Source organism: Mesocricetus auratus, unplaced genomic scaffold (genome assembly GCF_017639785.1).
Source record: "Mesocricetus auratus isolate SY011 unplaced genomic scaffold, BCM_Maur_2.0 Super-Scaffold_100007, whole genome shotgun sequence".
NCBI classification, from domain to species: Eukaryota; Metazoa; Chordata; class Mammalia; order Rodentia; family Cricetidae; genus Mesocricetus; species Mesocricetus auratus.
The window spans coordinates 86,597,118-86,614,622 of NW_024429191.1; the positions used below are offsets into that span (position 1 = coordinate 86,597,118).

The 17,505-nt window shown below is 47.7% G+C and overlaps 1 protein-coding gene and 1 long non-coding RNA gene across 3 annotated transcripts in view; both read left to right on the top strand.

Moving 5' to 3' along the window:
• The first annotated feature begins 460 nt into the window (after positions 1-460).
• Positions 461-10,860, top strand: LOC121141542. Of its 2 annotated transcripts, none has more exons than XR_005878476.1 (3): positions 461-860; positions 5,407-6,102; positions 10,075-10,860. It is a non-coding gene; the product is annotated as an uncharacterized LOC121141542 (long non-coding RNA). The 2 variants fall into 2 exon arrangements; XR_005878475.1 differs by lacking the exon at positions 461-860 and adding an exon at positions 4,442-4,702.
• A 1,384-nt stretch (positions 10,861-12,244) lies between these two features.
• Positions 12,245-17,505, top strand: part of Gna13 (G protein subunit alpha 13) — a 40,294-nt gene continuing 35,033 nt past the window's right edge. Inside the window, exons 1-2 of the mRNA XM_005069981.4 lie at positions 12,245-12,689; positions 14,919-15,145. Of these exons, the coding sequence (XP_005070038.1) occupies positions 12,407-12,689; positions 14,919-15,145 (510 nt within the window). The 5' untranslated portion in view covers positions 12,245-12,406. The remainder of the gene's footprint in view (positions 12,690-14,918; positions 15,146-17,505) is intronic.

Sequence of the window (17,505 nt, forward strand, 5' to 3'; positions counted from 1 at the left end):
ACTCAAACTCATCTGAGGAGTGAAGCTTCTCCCAGGGAGGAAGGGAGAAAGGCCAGCTAGGCAGGAAGCAGGGGGCTTTCTGCAGCCCTGGCTTCTGAGAACAAAAGGCCCTTGCTTCTGTTCCAGTCTGAACCCAGTACTCCAAGTTCCCAAGGACTAAGGAGTGTCTCTCACAATCTCAGACTCAGGGTAAAGTCCAGGGTCACCCTTGTGATTCAGAGGGTGGGGCTGGAGTTAGAAATTGTACCTTTGTTTTAAATTAAAAAAAAAAAAAAACAGACTCCAGTGAAGGCTTCAGTTCAGCCATCTGTTCCAGGGAGTTGACAGAATGACTAGGGTTAAACTTTTCAGTCAGCCACCTCCCGGGCAAAGTCCCCAAAGCCATGCCCACCCCTTTCCTCACCCTTCCTGAAAAGCCAAGCTGGTTTCTATGTCCTGTTGACTCTGGCTTTGTGGAGACCTCAAAGGGTTCTAGTCTTCGTACATATCCAGTCACTACCTCAGCAGCTCTCCATTCTCCCTGCTCTCCACTATCTCCCCAGCGCTGGCTGCATGATTTCACCTGGAGCCTAGGTGATTCTTGCTGAAACAAAGTAGTAACAGAAAAGGATCCTGATGTCATGATGTGGGATCCAAACTCTTCCCATTGGAACAAAACCATACCTCTTCAGCCTCGGTTACTTGGTTTTGAGTAATCTACTCTGCTTGGCACGCGCTGGCTCTGGGGCTATTCCACCTTCCTCAAGTGCCCCTCCTTACAGCGAGTCGCTTGCTACGCCCGTGGTCCACTTCCTATACATTGACCTGGGAAATGGCCAGCAGCTCCATGTAGCTACTGACAACCTGAAATGCGGCCAAAGGTAACCGAACTTTCAATTTTACTTAATTTGACAATGTTTTAACGAGAAGACACAAATTGGCATAGCATATAGCTGTTGTGCCCAAATTCTGAACCCCCAAATCACCAAGATACCCATTCTGATGCAAAAGCAAAGAGTCTTTTATTATTTAACGAGTTAACTCGGGTCTTCTGTCCCTCCAACATGGTGGGTGGGAGTAAGAAGGACCCAGGGGAACTGCGAAGCCAGGAATTTATTGGGTGTGCAAGGGGAGTGTCTAGAGTTATGCAGCAATCTCAAGATTGGTGCACTTTCTGGCTTGGGTGACCTGTCCCATGTTGATTGGTTAACTGATTGCTATGGCCTATAGGCCCTCCCAGGGTGGTTGCTATGCTCTGCACATCACTGTTACCACAGAGCACATCCAGAGCCCGCCAGCTAACTTCTGATTGATTCCTTGCCCTGTGAAGGGCATCTGACCTCCTAGAGACTGAGAGAACAGGCAAGGTCAGGAGACTCAGCATATTTTGCTGAGTCAGAGGCCTACATCTTGAGGGGTCCTTTCTGCAGCCTGTCATGGCTGCCAAAGCAGGGGGCTGGGTGGGTGTCTGATTCTTTCATAGCAAGATTGGTACCCTGGGTTTGACAAATGAGTCTGAGCCAAAAGCTAACTCAACTCCGAGTCATTTCCTGGGACTCTATATTCCTAGTGTCAAGTCCCAGAGAAACCAAGGACAATGCTCACTCATACCTGTGGCTCCTCCCAGCATTTCTCACCCTGAACCCTACTCTAAACTCCTCCAGCTCAGGGTCTAGGTTCCCCTTCCCTTCCCCCAGCTCCTCATTCCTATACAAACCTGCCATTTTGGTCATGCACTCTCTTGGCTCCTGGACCCCTCCTCTCCCTCTCTCTTCTGTTCCTCTCTCCCTGCGCCCGCCTCTCATGCCTCCGTTAAGTCTGGATTCAGATGATGCCTCAGACTGTTCTCGCCCTCGTACCTGCGACAAGACCCTTCTCCTCAACCGTACCTTGGAGGAATCATGCCCTCCTTTTCATTCACCTGGTGCTCTCCAAATCCATCCAGCCATTAACCCTCAGAAGTGCAAGCAAAGAACAGACTGTAGCCAATGGCATAGCCAACTTGAATGGGTGCTCACTTACTGAGACTTTATCACACATCTGTTTTCAGCATGGCGTGGTAGGCAAGGGAGAACATGGATTTAATATAGTGCAATGCGTGCTATGATGGAGAGAAACAAGGATACTACAAAAAAAAATCATAAGCCAGGTACCTTGTTCATTCTGGGGTAGGATGGAAACCAAAGCAGGGAGGACTATGGTTATTTTCCAAGGCTAATGGCTGTACTAGTGGAATGGTCAAGATGGACTTGATGATACATTCCCGTAATCCCAGATGGCCCGGTGAAGGAAGAGGGGCTAAGGCAAGAGGACTCCTAGCCAACTGAGGTTACCACAGCGAAAACCCTGTCTCAAAAACAAAACCAAGAGCTAGAGGGATGGCTCAGTGGTTAGGAGAACTTGCTGTTCTTGCAGCAGGCCTGAATTCAGTTCCCAGCATCCACATCAGGAGATTCACAACTGATTACATGCTGCATAGCTTGTGTCATGACCCAAGCTAGAGTCATCTGAAAGGAGGGAACCTCAGTTGAGAAAATGCCCCGAGAAGATCTGGCTGTAGGGCATTTTTCTTAATTAGTGATTGGTGTGGGAGGGCCCAGTCCATTGTGGGTGGGGCCGTCTCTGGATTGGTGGACCTGGGTTCTGTGAGAGAGCAGGCTGAGCAAGCCATGAGGAGCAAGCCAGTAAGCAGCATCCTCCATGGCCTCTGCTTCAGATCCTGCCCTCAGGATCCTGTGCTGTTTGAGTTCCTGTCCTGACTTCCTTCAATGATGAAAGTGTCAGTCAAATGAACCCTTTTCTTCCCAACTTGCTTTTTGGTCATGGTGTTTCATCATATGTAACTTGTAACTCCAGCTCCAAGGGATCTGATGCTCTCTGGCCTCTACAGGTACTTGCAGGCTTGTAGACACATAAAGTCATGCAGATACACATATATAAATAAGTAAAAATAAAAAGTAAATCTTCTTTAAAACCAAGTAATATATATATATAAATTAAATATATATTATAGCAGCATATGTAACATATACTACATATATATTAAAGCTATACACACATGCACACACAAATGGCTGGAATTGCTGAAAAGGGAAAAAGATTAACCAAGAAAGCAGCTTATTATAGAAACTTCTCCCTATGGACATGTTGTCACTCTCTCGGAAGACTCCACTAGGCTCTGGCAGGATAGCTTGTCAGAAACATCTCATAGCTCCTAGTTTTAACAAAGTTCCCCATTCGTTGGGATTTTGCCATTCTCTACAGGGCACGGAGGAGCAAAGCTTTCTGGAAACAGGTCTAAGTTGAAGGCACATGGTTTTAGCCTTGCCTTTGGAACATGCTGTGTTTCTTCTGGCAAATGTATCATGAACGGCATCTGTTTGTCCCAAGATGGGTTAAATGGCATCCCCAATCCCAGACCCTCGACTGTTCAAACAAATGCGTCAGAAGTCTTGGTGACCCGGTCTTTTCTTAGAAAGAAAACCAGGGCAGCATTTTTTTTATTCCTTTTTTAAGTTTTTTTTTAATCCCCATCTCTTGACCTTTGCCTGAGATCAAAAACAGGGTCTGCCACATGCCTGGAAAGTGCTCTATCACTGAGCCGTACAACCCCAGCCCCTTCCACCCTTTTCTCCACACATGTGGCTCAGCACAGGAGGGAGAATTTTATGGGTGTCACGTCCTGCCTCTGGTTCTCCCCCCCCTCCCAGAAGAAGCAAAGCTACCTCTTCTTGAAATGTGTTTAACTCTTGGGGTTTCTTTCCTGAGCAGAAACCCAGGGAGATCAGATAACTGAGGGTTAGTTAAAAAATAATTTATACTATGCCCCTGCTTTTTCCATAAATTATTATTTTGGCTCGCTGCCCAGGGTGACCTTGGGAAGGGCAAGGATAACTAGCACCTCCTCAGGCTCCGTGGGAAGGGCACTAACAGCCCCTAGCTGAGGACCAGCTAGTGAATGGCTGTGATGGAGTGACTGGGCTGAGAGCCACTTCCAGAGCCTGGGAACTTGGAAGCTGCTGGTCTAGTCTGGCCTCTGGGAGAAGGGCCTCTTCCCAGCCAGCAATGCTTTCACTCCAGGCAAGAGAGGCCTCCAGTTGGCATTGACTCAGAGGATCCACTCTAGGCATCTCCTGATGCTGTCCCTGCAAATGGGTCAAGGTGAAGAGACCCATCAGGACCTACATATGCTTCCTTTTATATATGCTTCCTTCTATCCCAAACTGCTGGTACGAGGACCCGAAACTTCCTTATTCAATCAGGCCATGTCCACTTTCCTGGGTATGAGTCTGTTAGAGGGGGACCTCGTTCCAACAGAACCAAGTGTCTGCTCTGCCATCTTCTAAAACTGCCAAAATAACTTTGTGCTGTTACTGACCCTCAGAAAGGATGGGAACACTTGCTCCATTCTCCTTCCCTCCTCCCTCCCTTCCTCCCCCCTTCCCTTTCTTTTGAGACAAAGTCTCACTAGCTAATTAGACCATGCTGGCCTCAAACTTTTGATAAGGCTCCTTTATAGATGTGTGTCAGCACGCTGACATAAACCCAAGTTCTTAATGTACCACTCCAAAAGCCCCACTTACACCCCTGCTCTGGCTGATGACACGATTCCTTAGGCTTCTGCTGGAACCACTGTTTTTATTTTTGTTTTTGTTTTGTTTTCCCTCCTTGTATCAAGCCCTTGCAACCAGAGATTGATCCTACTGGGAACACACCAGCATCTGTGAGTAAACTCAATCATGGGAAAGAGGAAGCAAGCAAACATGTTTAAACCACCAACAGGAAGGCTTAGGAAGGATCCAAGGACATTTGTATTTTGTTTTTTAATTACATTTATTTGTGCATTTCCTATGTGGGCATGCATGTGTGCCACAGGGCTACTGTGGAGGTCAAAGGACAATTTGTGGGAATTAGTTCTCTCCTTCTACCATGTGGGTTCCTGAGATCAAACTCCTGTTTGGTGCTAGGTGCCTTCACCCACTGAGCCATCTCTCTGATCCCCCCAAGAAGATCATTCTGACAATGACAATACTGAAATTTTTCTTTCTTTTTTGAGACAGGGTTTCTCTGTGGCTTTAGAGGCAATTGTCTTAAGAGTTTCAACACCATTGACTTACTTCTTCCCCTAATCGTCTAAAATCACATCTCCCATTTACAAAACAGACACTGAACACATATGTCTGTTATTTAATCTTCACCACTCTTTACATGTAATGACCCCTGTTTTATAGATAAAAAAGGCAAGATGGGGTCCATCAACCAAGTTCCTACCAGGTTCCCTCACTGTATTCCATTCCTTCTCTGAATTAGGAAATGAATAGCCAGTGATCTACTATGAGCCACACTAGTTCAGATCCAACAGTGGCTGAGCTCTCTACTTAAAGGGGTTTTTGTTGTTGTTTTTTGTTTTGCTTTTTCCTATTTCAGCTCAAGCAGTCACAAGCACAACACTCCTGGTCACAGCTTGAGCCACTTCCCCTGGCTTCTGCTGCCTCCTCTCCTATTCCCGTTGGATCCTGGCAGGGCCACAGAAGGCTGACATTGAAGTAGGATGAACCTGGCCTGAAAGTCTCTGCTGTAAACTTTCCAGTACCATCATTCTGACTCAGCAGCTGCTGCCTTGCCCTGAATCCTTCCTTCCCCACCGTTTTCCTCAGCAGCTGACACCAGAGTCTGAAGGATGAGCTGATTAGTTGCTCCAGGAGCCGCGTCGTAGACAGACAAAAGCCACGTGGGCCATTTCTCAGCACCCCTGGATGAGGCTTTATGGCTATGTGACAAATGCAGCCGGCTGACGTATTCCATCCCGGCATTTTTTAGTGAGGCAAAGGCCAACTTAGCAGGCTGTGACATGTGACAATACCTGAAAACTGAGCCTGCCAGCCAGCCACGGGAGAGTAGTTGCCAGAAGCGGCGGGTCGGAGCCTGCTAACCCAGTGTTCCATGGGAAAGCAGCTACCATGAGACCCGGAGCAGATTCGAATTTCCTTGGGGAAGCAGAACCGGTGTTTAAAGGATTCTTGTTTCAGTCCAGAAAACAAGAACCTCCCATCTTTCAAACTGACAAGAGAAGCAGGCATGGTGGCAGACACCTATAATCCCACTATACCCTCGGTGGCTGAGGTGAGACCAGCCTGGGGCTCTGTACTGAGACCCTATTTCAAGGGGTGGGGAGGGGAGGGTGGAGGATTGTTGGGGAGATGGCTCAGTGAGCAGGAGTGCTTGCTCTGCAAGAATGAGTTCAAGTGTATAGCACCCATGTAAAAAGGCTGGGCACCACTGAGTTGCCGATAACCCTCAGGGGACAAAGAGAGTGGCTATCCAGGTCTCAGTGTAGTTGAAATGGGGAACTCTGCTTCAGTGAGGCCTTGTCTTAACGTCCTTCCCTGACCTCTGTATGCTCACCCAGGGGACTATGCACCTGCACCCCTCCCCCCACACCCCCACAAAACGGTGGGGGAAAATAAATGAGATAGAGCGAGCGGCATGTTTTGGGGACTCCGGGAAGGGTCTCGGATGCGCGCGCAGGGCTGTGTGCAGTGCTGTATAAGTGATAGCCTGTCCATGGGTTTGCTGTTTCACGGTGAGGTGTGTCGTCTATAGGCACTGACACATGTCTTTGACCAGCACAGGCTCCTGACTGAGGGTGAGCTGAGGCTTCAGCTGGCCATCAACAGCTCATAGATGTGTTCTGGAGGCTGAGAGGAATACAAGCAAGAATTAAAGCCATGTTTTCCATTATTAACAACAACAAACAAAATCACCCACCATTCGGTTCCACATGTCTACTTTCATGTGAATCTTTCCACATGAGAAGCCTTTTCTGGGAAGGGCCACATCAAATTGCATTACCGAAACAGAAACATTGCCTTTTTAGATCTAACTCATGCTGAGTGAATAACATATGGGGTTTACATCCCAGGTAAATATTGCCATAAGCTCTGCTCCTCTTCCCCCCTCCCTCCATCAGCCACCTGGAACATTTTACAACCAGAGCCTGAGCTCAAAGTAGGGAACATTTTACTAGAATCAGTCTAACAGCTGGAGAACTTCAAGATGGCAGCCAGCCTGGAAGGAGCTGGAAAAACAGACAGACCAACCCACAAACAAAACTGCAGAACACTACAGTGCCTCAAAGCTAAATACAGTTAACTTCTTGTCTTAGGCTTGAGCGTCACACACCCAGGGAGCCTGAGCATTAGGGTTGTTTGGGTGTACCAGAGAGAAAGCACTGTGATAAGAGTCAAAATAGGACCTACCCATAGTGGCGCATGCCTGTGATTCCAGCATTTGGGGTAAAGAGTCCAAGGCCAGAGGCCGGGGAGATGGCTCAGTGGGTAAAAGCCACTGAGGGTCCGAGTTTGAATCCCCAGCGCCCATGTTAAAAGGAAGGTTGTGGTCTCACGAGCCTGTAACCCCATTGTTGTGGGGGATAGAGACAGGGAGATTCTTGGGGTTTGCTGGCTGCTAGCCTAACTCCAGGCTCAGCAAGAGACGCTGTCTCAAGGGATCAAGGCAATAAGGTGAAGAGCCAGAAACAAAACAACCAAAGCCCTCCTCTGGCCTTTATATGCACAAGCACAGTTGTGCACAACGGTACACGTGGGTGCCTCCAATACAGACAATGAAAGAGATTCAAAACCATCCTCTGCTACATACAGAGTTCAAGACCAGCCTGAGCTATATCACATGAAATCCTGTCTCTAAAATGCATATAAGGAGGCAGGGAGAGGCTGGAGGGATGGTTCAGCAGTTAAGAGCACCTCTTGCTCTTGGAGAGGACCCAGGTTCAGTTCCTAGCACCCACATAGTGGGTCACAATCTCTTATAACTCCAGTCCCAGAGGATCCAATGACCTCTTCTGGCCTCCTCCGGCACCAGACACGCAAGTGCAGTCCATGCATACATGCGGGCAAAAAGACTCATACACATAAAATTCGTTAAAAATTATGTTAATCAGTTAATTAAAACACTAACAACGAAAAAGCTCAAGAGCAGCTTGTGCTACAAGAGACCCTGTATCACGCCCTCCCTTAGCCCTCCAATCGAAATAGAGAGCTTCCAGCTCTGGCAGGGTCTGCAACTGGCCACTGCAAGCAAAACTTTGAGGGAGTCCTTTAAGCTCTTCCTCCTGGCAGCTCCTCGCACTGGCCAAAGAGCGAGAGGCTAGGGCCGGGTGTTCCTAGTCAGGCTATTGTGAGTAGTGAATGAGATAAAGTAGGTCAGAGTGCTTGCAGGCATTTTAAACATTACACACTGCAGGGCTTGTATTATTGGGTTGGTGGGGAGGGGAGCATGCTTAGGAATTCCCTATTCCCTTCCCTTCCTGGAAGGGAAGAGGAAGGGAATCTATGCCTGCTTGATCTGTAAGAAAGGATTGGAACCCGACTATTTTAGGCTGATGGTGAGATGGCAGAGTTGTGCAAGGCAAATGCTGCATGTGTCATTGTCCCCATTAGAAAATTAACCCAAGGTTTAACTACCAAGTGATGTGACTGATTTTTAAATAAACACTTCTAAATGGGTGCTGCTCCACCCTGACTAGTAAGTAGCCACCTTGGCAAGCAACACATTTATTTAAATTATATTTCCCATCATTCAAATGAAAGACCTTTTTTTTTTTTTTTAACTCCTCTTTGGAACTGGTCCTGGAGCCTCTGGCACATTCTTTTGAATATGTCTGAGGGTGACACATTTTTGTCCTTTGTGGATAATCCTGATTTTTGTAAACACGCCAAAGTTATTTGGCACAAAGACTGGTAAATAAGCTAAGCAATACCGTTTTATTTTTTTTAAATTAAAAATAAACCAGGACAACAAAGTAAGTCTTTCAGCTCCCAAAGAAGGACTACAAATGGACTTCGAGGTCCACAGTGGACTGGGAAGGGCTCCTTCCTTCATCTTGCCACTGAACTTTGTCCTTCCAGAAAGAACACCGCAACTGTTCAAGTGTTCCTATCATTGTAATCCAGCATGGGGGGCAGGGCAGGCCTAAACCACTCTTTAGCATATGGATTGACTGGCTGGCTGTGATAACGACCTTTCCAACGAATCCATTTGGACCTGTTAGAAACAGCATCCAGCAGGCTCAGTTCTAACAGGTAGACTCTGTTCTCCCTTAGAAGTTGGGCTGTTTTATTTTTCTCTAAGAAAAACATCACACATGAAAATATCGCCAATGTCATGACAGTGTGAGTGGAGTAAACTTTCGCTTCTGTTGTAAATCACTTAAACTGCATTACTTTAAACACAATGGCACTTCCATTCATGACAGGTTGCACACTGAAGCATTTTCATTCATTAGATGCTACACAATGGCCCTTTCATTCATTAATGTTACACACTGTGGCACTTTCATAACTTCAATGTCAAATGATGCCAAGTATCATTTATGTAAAACATCTCTTCCATGATTTGCTCTTTTTTTTTCCTTCTGTAGTAAGATTCTCCTAACATACAAAGCCATCATTTGGCCATTTTCACATATGCAATTCAGCACTGGGTACATTCACAGTGTTCTGTCACCATTGCTATTATCTGGTCTCCAAACACTTTCATCGCCCCCAAAGGCAACAATCTATTAAACACTCCCTTTTCTTCCCTGCCACTCAACCCCTGGCAGCTACTACTATGTTGTTTCTGTAGGTTTATCTAGTTTGGACATTTCACAGGAACCAAACCATACAATAAGTACCTCCTGTGTACTTATGTTTTCAAAGTTGATTCTCGTAACATGTATCAGTGTCCCCATGCCCGCCACCACCACCACACACATACTGCATGTGCTTGGACACATGTGAGTGCATCTTATTCACTGAGGCAGGTTCTCTGATTTGGCTTATCTAGCTAGCCAGCATGCTCTGGAATCCTATCTCTGGCATTTTCCTGGGCTCTGAGGGATTGGAACCACAGCCCTCAGGCTTGTACAACAGGCACTTGAAATGCCCAGCCATCTCCCAGCCCCTTCTGTCAGTACTTTCACCCCTTTTATGACTGCACAATCTCTTGCTTCGATGAATCACATTTTGTTCATCCATTCAGTCACCAATGGGCATTTGGGTGGTTAAGTGTTATGCATTTGTTTTTTATTAACAGCGCTGCCACGAACATAGGTGTCCAAGTTTTCAACTGAGCAGTGTTCTCAGTTCTCCAGGATACATACCTAGGAGTGGGACTGCCGGGTCACGTGACAGTTCTCCATTTAACTTCTGAAGAACCAACCACTCAACAGACTCACTCTCATGCTTACGATTTACGAAGTGTCTTGATCACCAGTTAAGAGCAGCAGTCAAACTCCAGGCAGCCCTTTAAAGGTTTCTTTCCAGAAACCCTGATTAGAGCAGCCAGGCTCAACCCAAGTCAAATTTCTTCCAAGGTAAGGTTCCACTCAGGACTTTGAACAGCCTCTCTGCTGTACTACGTGTCTCAACAAGAACTGGCCAGGCAGGAATCCCTTCCTGCCTCCTAGGCATCCTTGCTTTTCCATTATGTGCTGCACACCTCAGGAAAATGAAGGTAGTTAATCTAACGCATGTATTTCCCTCCTCTGTTTTTGCTAAAGAGCTCATCTTAGAACCTGGCAGCAACTCAGGGGCTTTGTACTACCTGCTTGTCCTGGGTGGAACGCTATTTTCTTCCTGGCTCTAGAACAGGGCGTTCCTAACAGCGGTCAAGGCTATATGGAGACCATCCTTTCACTCCCAGCAGGCTTTTGTTGCAGATTAGGCCTGACCCTACATCCAGGGATGCTGGCTGTGAGCTGAGCCCACTTTGCAGATGGGCTACTCGGTGGGCTCAGGTCCACTCTATAGTTTTGGTGGGTGTAATGGGAAATAATTCCACTACAGGCCAGTGTAGCGAGTCATGGGCTTTCTCTGTCACCAACCCAAGTGACAGCAGCTGACTTCGTGCTGGTTCTTACATTTAAACCTGCACACTGGCCTCTCACTGTGCTGACCTCTTACCCTTGGCCCCCCAAGACACAGGAAGCTCTCGAGTTGCACGAGCCCAAAACCAGCAGCAAAAAACATTGAGACAAAACCAGACAGGCATCAACTGCCTTTCCCCTTTGAAACTGTCAGAGAATGAAGAAGTTGGCTTCTGAGGTCCTTGCTACGCACTCACTCAGGCAACCCAGCTGTCATTTGTCACGTGTGTCTTCGGGAGTCTTTTTCAGGTGTCCCGGCCTGATTTGCTGTTATGACAGGAAAAAAAAAGTTTCTTGCCAGTCATATCCTCTGTAATCTGGCAGGAAACCTAAAATGTCCTGCTGTGGTCCTATGCCGTAGGCTTATCTGCTTCCTTGGGAAGAACGCGCATCACAGTGTCCGGTTTAAGGGGATTTTCACCATGACCTCACCCTCTCCACCATTCACTGACCTCAGCGGGCATTACCCAAGTCACATATGAAGCTCGGGTAGGATCCACATTAGCGAGCCAGCCACCAGCGACCTTGCTAGCACATGAACATCAACTCTCCTCAAATCAGGGCAGGTATCAGTAATGCCCTGAATTGCTAGAGAGGGGTGTTGATCAATAAGACACTTGGCATCTAGTTATCCTTCTAGACTCAGGATGGTAGACTGGCAAGGGAGCCGCTGCTAGTTAAATGTGTGAGCTTGGATTAAAGCGCTTGCCTGTAATCCCGGCAGTGGAGAGGCAGGCTGAGACAGGAGGATTGCCACAAATTTAAGCCAGCGTTTGCTGTACGATAAAATCCTATCTCAAGAGTTAAAAAGAAAAAGGGGGGGGGGGACAAAATGTAACGAAGGAAGGAGGAGGCACCGAGGAACCTTCCAGGCTTGCGGTGGTCTGTGCGGTGCGGTAATGTCTCAGCCAATGATCTCAAAATAGGGCGTGTGGAGGCGACAGCAGGCGGCGGGCGAGTAACTAAACTACGGGAGAGGGCAGTGAGAACTGCAGAGAGAAGAAGCCCGTAAGAGAATGGTGTCGGGATGCGCTTACTCGCCTCGGGGCTCCGGGAAGCGACTGCACTAAAGGGAAACAGAAAGTCCGGGTCCGCAGGCGCGCGCCCGGCCCGGCCCACGTGACCCCCCGGGGCTCCGCCGCTCACCGCGCGCGCTCCCGGGCCGCAGCCTCCTCGGCCACCGAGCCCGGCACTCGCGCCGGCCTCCCCAGCGCGGCGTGCCTGCGTGCGCGTGCCCGGCAGGCAGCGGGGGCGCGCACGCCCCCGAGGGCCGCCGCCCCTCCCTGGGCCCGCCCTCCCGCCCTCCCTCCCTCCCACCCTCCCCCCGGCCGGCGCGGCCCGCCCTGGCGAGTCAGTTCCTCGGGTTCCCTCCCTCCCCGGGCGCGCTCGGGCCGCCGCTGCGCTCCCCGCCCTCCAGCCGCCTTGCCGGAGCCAGCCGCTGCCGGAGGAGGAGGTGGAGGAGCCGCAGGGGCCCGCCGAGGCGGCGGCGGCGGCGGCAAGATGGCGGACTTCCTGCCGTCGCGCTCCGTGCTGTCCGTGTGCTTCCCGGGCTGCGTGTTGACGAACGGCGAGGCCGAGCAGCAGCGCAAGTCCAAGGAGATCGACAAATGCCTGTCGCGGGAGAAGACCTACGTGAAACGCCTGGTGAAGATCCTGCTGCTGGGTGCGGGCGAGAGCGGCAAGTCCACCTTCCTGAAGCAGATGCGGATCATCCACGGCCAGGACTTCGACCAGCGCGCGCGCGAGGAGTTCCGCCCCACCATCTACAGCAACGTGATCAAAGGTGCGGGGACGCGGCGGGGCTCGGGGACCCGGGGACCCCTGGGGAGCGGGGCCGGGCACCGCCCTCACCCGCCGGTCCCAAGCCTGGGGACGCTGGATCGGACCAGATCGGACGGGCGAGCGAGCGAGCGGGTGGGCGCGCCTCGGGCACCGTCCTGTGCGCCGCTGTGCCCTGGTCCCTCAGATCCGGGACGCCCCGCTGTCCCCCGTGCTACCCCAGTGAGGGTCACGGTCGGCCCCGCACCCCTCCGCTGGCCTCGCCCCCTCCGAGAGGGAAGTGTGGCGAGCAGGGTGACTCCGGGCAGCAAGGCGACCGGTGTCCTCCCTGAACACCAGACAAGCCCACCCACCCATCAGCAGCCCCAATCCTTCCCCCGTCTCCCCGCCACTGGTGGGTGACCCTCGTAACCCGCTCGGGTACCCTTCCAGCTCTGGGCTTCCTAGGCCACCTCTTGAGTTAAGCAAGTTCTGGAACCGTCGCAATGAGGAAACTTTTTTTTTTTTTTTTGCCCTGAGACTCTTGTCAAGGGCATAAAGTGACAGCCTCTGGGGCCTTTTGGGGCAAGAGTATGAAACTCAAGGGTGTCGCGTTTACTGAATTGGCATCAGGAAAGCCTATTTAAAAAAAAAAAGACTAGCAGGAGTGGTTTTGTCGCCCCAGTGTTACAGGATGTCTACATGTTGCACACTTTCTTTTTGCTTAATAACTCGGGGCAGGAGGGGAAAAAAAACCGGCATCATTTCTAATACTTAAGTGGATGTATGCTTAACCACGAAGACTCTTTGGTTTAAAAGTCATAGGAGACCATACAGAAGTTACTGGTAGTGAATATGTGTGGTGTTGAATCGTGGGCGTTACAAATTCTGTTTGACAATATTTTAAAATTAAAATATTGTTCCTCAGTGAAAAACACACGACGTCTTTATTTCCTAGCATTCAAAGAAGTTTGGCAGGTGGCTTTTGTCATTTAAAATGTCACCTTTTTTCGTATTTTTTTTAGTGTTATGTATCTTCTACATAAAAGACATTGTCAACACTGAGGCACAGAGCCCGATGTGTTGAGTGATTAAGGAGTCTGTTTTAGCTGGGACTTCAAAGCAAACTAAGAGCATAGGTCTTTTCAGGTTGTTATGTGGCTTTTTTTTAAGTGGGTTTTTGTTGTTGTTCAGGAAGTACATAAAGCCAACCCCTTCGTGTCTCCCCCTCCCCCCTCTTCAGAATTTCAAATGGGGAAAAACTGGAGAGGGGGTCTTTGTAGGGCAGTGAGGGGAGAAGGCTAGGCCAAGAGCTCACAGCCCACGGCTCTTACTTAGCCTTGTACCTCTGCAGTTAAACTGTAAAGAGTGCTTGTATTTAGTCTGCCTTAATGTTTAGCACAAAACTAATTAAGGTCTCTTCTAAGGCTGTAAAGTGTACCTTGCTAGCCCGTAATTGAAGGTACCTTTGTATCCTGATGCCGTTGAACTTAAAGAATTATGTTAATGAATAGATTCAAGTGCTCACTGTAAGATAAACACCTGCTTTTTGATATACACTGGGCCTAAGAATTACTTTGAGCATTATTGTGTGATCAAGCCTAAGTCTAGGCATCTTATTTTCTTGGGGTGGTCAGAAAGTTGAAAGCAAAATAGTTTCTTGACATGTCCCAAGAAAGGACTTCCTAATAGACTGGGACAGAGGTAACAGTTGGGTGGTGAGAGTATTGAGTTTGGATTGACCCGAGTAAGTGGAGGTCTCTGTTTGTGTATCCTTTTGCAGTTGGTTTGGCTTTTAGGTGACTTTAGTAAAGCCAGCAGGTGAGTGCACTGATTTGAAGCTGAGTCTGAGCGTGTCCTGGAAGACAGTATTCATAGGAGCTGAAGGGCTCTTGACTGAACACAGAGACTTAGGGCTAGGCAGCGTTATTTACTTTTTCCGTCTCTGGTTTTGACCGGCTTCCACTCCAGAAATGGTTTTTATGGATTGCAGCATATTAAAATCCTTCCGAGAGTGATTTTTGTTATCGATATTTACTTCCCAGGACTTCTACTTTTAAGACAATGAACAATCACTTTTTAAACCTCTGGGAAGATAAAGGTTCTGTTTTGATTCTGGTCTCCATTTAGGGAGTGGGGGTTCTGTAATAGCTAAAAAAAATTAAGGAACCAATACTAAATAGCACTGGGGTGAAAGGCTGTGATGGTATCTTAATGACTCTTCCTCACATGGCTTTTTCCTTTTTAAACAAAGGTATGAGGGTGCTGGTAGATGCCCGAGAGAAGCTTCATATTCCCTGGGGAGATAACAAAAACCAGCTCCATGGCGACAAGTTGATGGCATTTGATACCCGTGCCCCCATGGCTGCCCAGGGGATGGTGGAGACTCGAGTTTTTTTGCAGTATCTTCCTGCTATAAAAGCCTTGTGGGACGACAGTGGTATACAGAATGCCTACGACCGGCGCCGGGAATTCCAACTGGTAAGACATTCTCTTCTCTGAAATGCTTTATGTATTTGTTTTTCTTCCTTTGTTGAGTTTTTATGTATGTGTGTTTGGGGGCATCTCCATGCCATAGCATATATGCGGATGTCAGAGGACCACCTGTGGGTGTTGGTTATCCTGTAGCGTGTGAGTTATGGGCATAAAACTCAGGCCCTCAGGCTTGGTGGCAAGTGCCTTTACCTGCTGAGCCACCCTAGCTCTGAAGGGTGCCTTTGCTAAAAGACTTTTGGTAATGTCTGGTTTCACACACTCTTACAGACTTCCACAGTGTAATCTATTCATTCAAAAATGTAGCCTCTGATACTTGGTTTGCTGTGTGTCCCTTTCACTAAGCAAGACTAAAAAATAAGGTCAACCCTATAGATTTAATGAAGCTATTTCACTGATTAGAAAGTAAGGTCGTAATGACTTTCTGATGACCTCTTTCTTTTTAGAGTAAGTCCAGTGAGTGAGTCTGGTTGTTCACATGTGCTTGTTAGCCTCTGAAGCACTTATTTTATGACAGAGATGAGTTTGATAGGGAGAGATTAGAACCTTTTTTTCCTCCTTGTTTTGTAGACCAGGCTGGCCTTAAACTTGCAGTGACCCTCATTTCTCTGCCTCCTAAGTGCTAGGATTACAGGCTCAAGTCCCTGTGCCCAGAGAGACTAAACTCTTTAACAGTAAATACTCTATAAAATATTTTATAAGAAACGAAATACTGTTTTTGTACTCTTGTTTCACATAGGAAATAATTTCTATTTGTTTTGCCTCCTTTATCCTAAAAGAGATTATAGAGTACTTCATAGCTCTTGGGCACCGTTGAAGGGTAAGAAAGAAGGATCTAATCCAAGGTAGAGTTACAACATGTGTGGGGCTTGGGGCTGGTGCTATACCCTAAGCTCCTTTTAAGCCAGAAGCAGAAGAATCTCAAGTCCTGGGCCAGCCTGGGTGACACAGCAAGGCCCCGACTTAAAAAACAAAGACACAAAACCAAGAATTGAGACGGCATTTTTAACCAAACGTTTCATAATTTAATTGTGAGCACTTTGATTGTATTTGGCTCTATTTGCCAAATTCCAGAAAGGGTCCATCAGCAGTAGCAATGTAGCCAGGGTACGGTGTAGAGATAGTTCAGATCTGAAGTGCTTTCCTGCAATATAATTAAAGTGACAGTTAAAAGTAAAACTCCTTAGGAAATTGTTTGATGATGTCACTAGCATTCAAGTGGGTGTGTCTAGACAAGGATGTACAGCTACCATTCTTCCTTGGTACAGTCTATGGTCAGTAACAGTCTAGACTGTTCTAGAAAAGTTACAAGAAAGGTTTATGCTGTGTTTTTATCCTTAAGGCTTATATCCTTAGTGTATCGTATGTTATGTGTTATGTGCTGGCTAGTACAGTTTATGCATGTATGCACTGTTTCAGATTTCTGTGTTGAGCATCTGGCAGCATTATGTATTGCAAAGGGTAAATTTAACTTGACAGATGACATTCATCCAGTCACCAGATTCCTGGTTGCCTTTGACCTTTGGTCCCTTTGTCACTTTATTTTCTGTAGACTTGCTGGCACTCCACATACATAACCCTTCTCACCCCTCTCTTCTGCCACCCTCCTGTTTAAGGGCAGCTTATTATTATCTTTCTTAGTTTATTTTCTCAACAGATACACTTTCCACTGTTTTCTCAGATGTTTATCTTCCCAAGGCCAGAAAAAAAAAAAAACAGCCAACTACACAGTAAGCAGGCAGTACACCCTGAATGAATAAACGAACAACAGTGTATCTGAGAGTTCCCTGTGGGAAAGAAACTTCTCCATTTGTCCTAGGCTCATCTAACTGAAGTTGGGTGCCACTGGCAGTTTTTGAATATCTTATTCTCGTATCAGGGTCTTTGTCACTGTTAAGAAAGGTGAATTATGTATTTTATTTAACTAAGCAAACAAAACCACTCAGGATGAAGATGTGTGTATTCTCAAGTCGAACCAGCTAATGTTTCAATGGAAGAATGCTATCAATGACAGGGAAAGATGGGTTCTAGAAATTATTTATTTTTTCCTGATAAAAAGTAGAGGCACAAAAAGAGAGAATACGCCGGGCATTCATGGTGCACGCCTTTAATTCCAGCACTCGGGAGGCAGAGGCAGGCAGAGGCAGGCAGATGGATTTCTGTGAGAGAGAGAGAGAGAGAGAGAGAGAGAGAGAGAGAGAGAGAGAGAGAGAGAGAGAGAGAGAGAGAGAGACAAACAGAGACAGACAGAGACAGACAGAGAGAGACAGACAGAGAGAGACAGACAGAGACAGACAGACAGAGAGAGAGACAGAGACAGAGAGAATAAAGTGAGATCTGCTGGTATC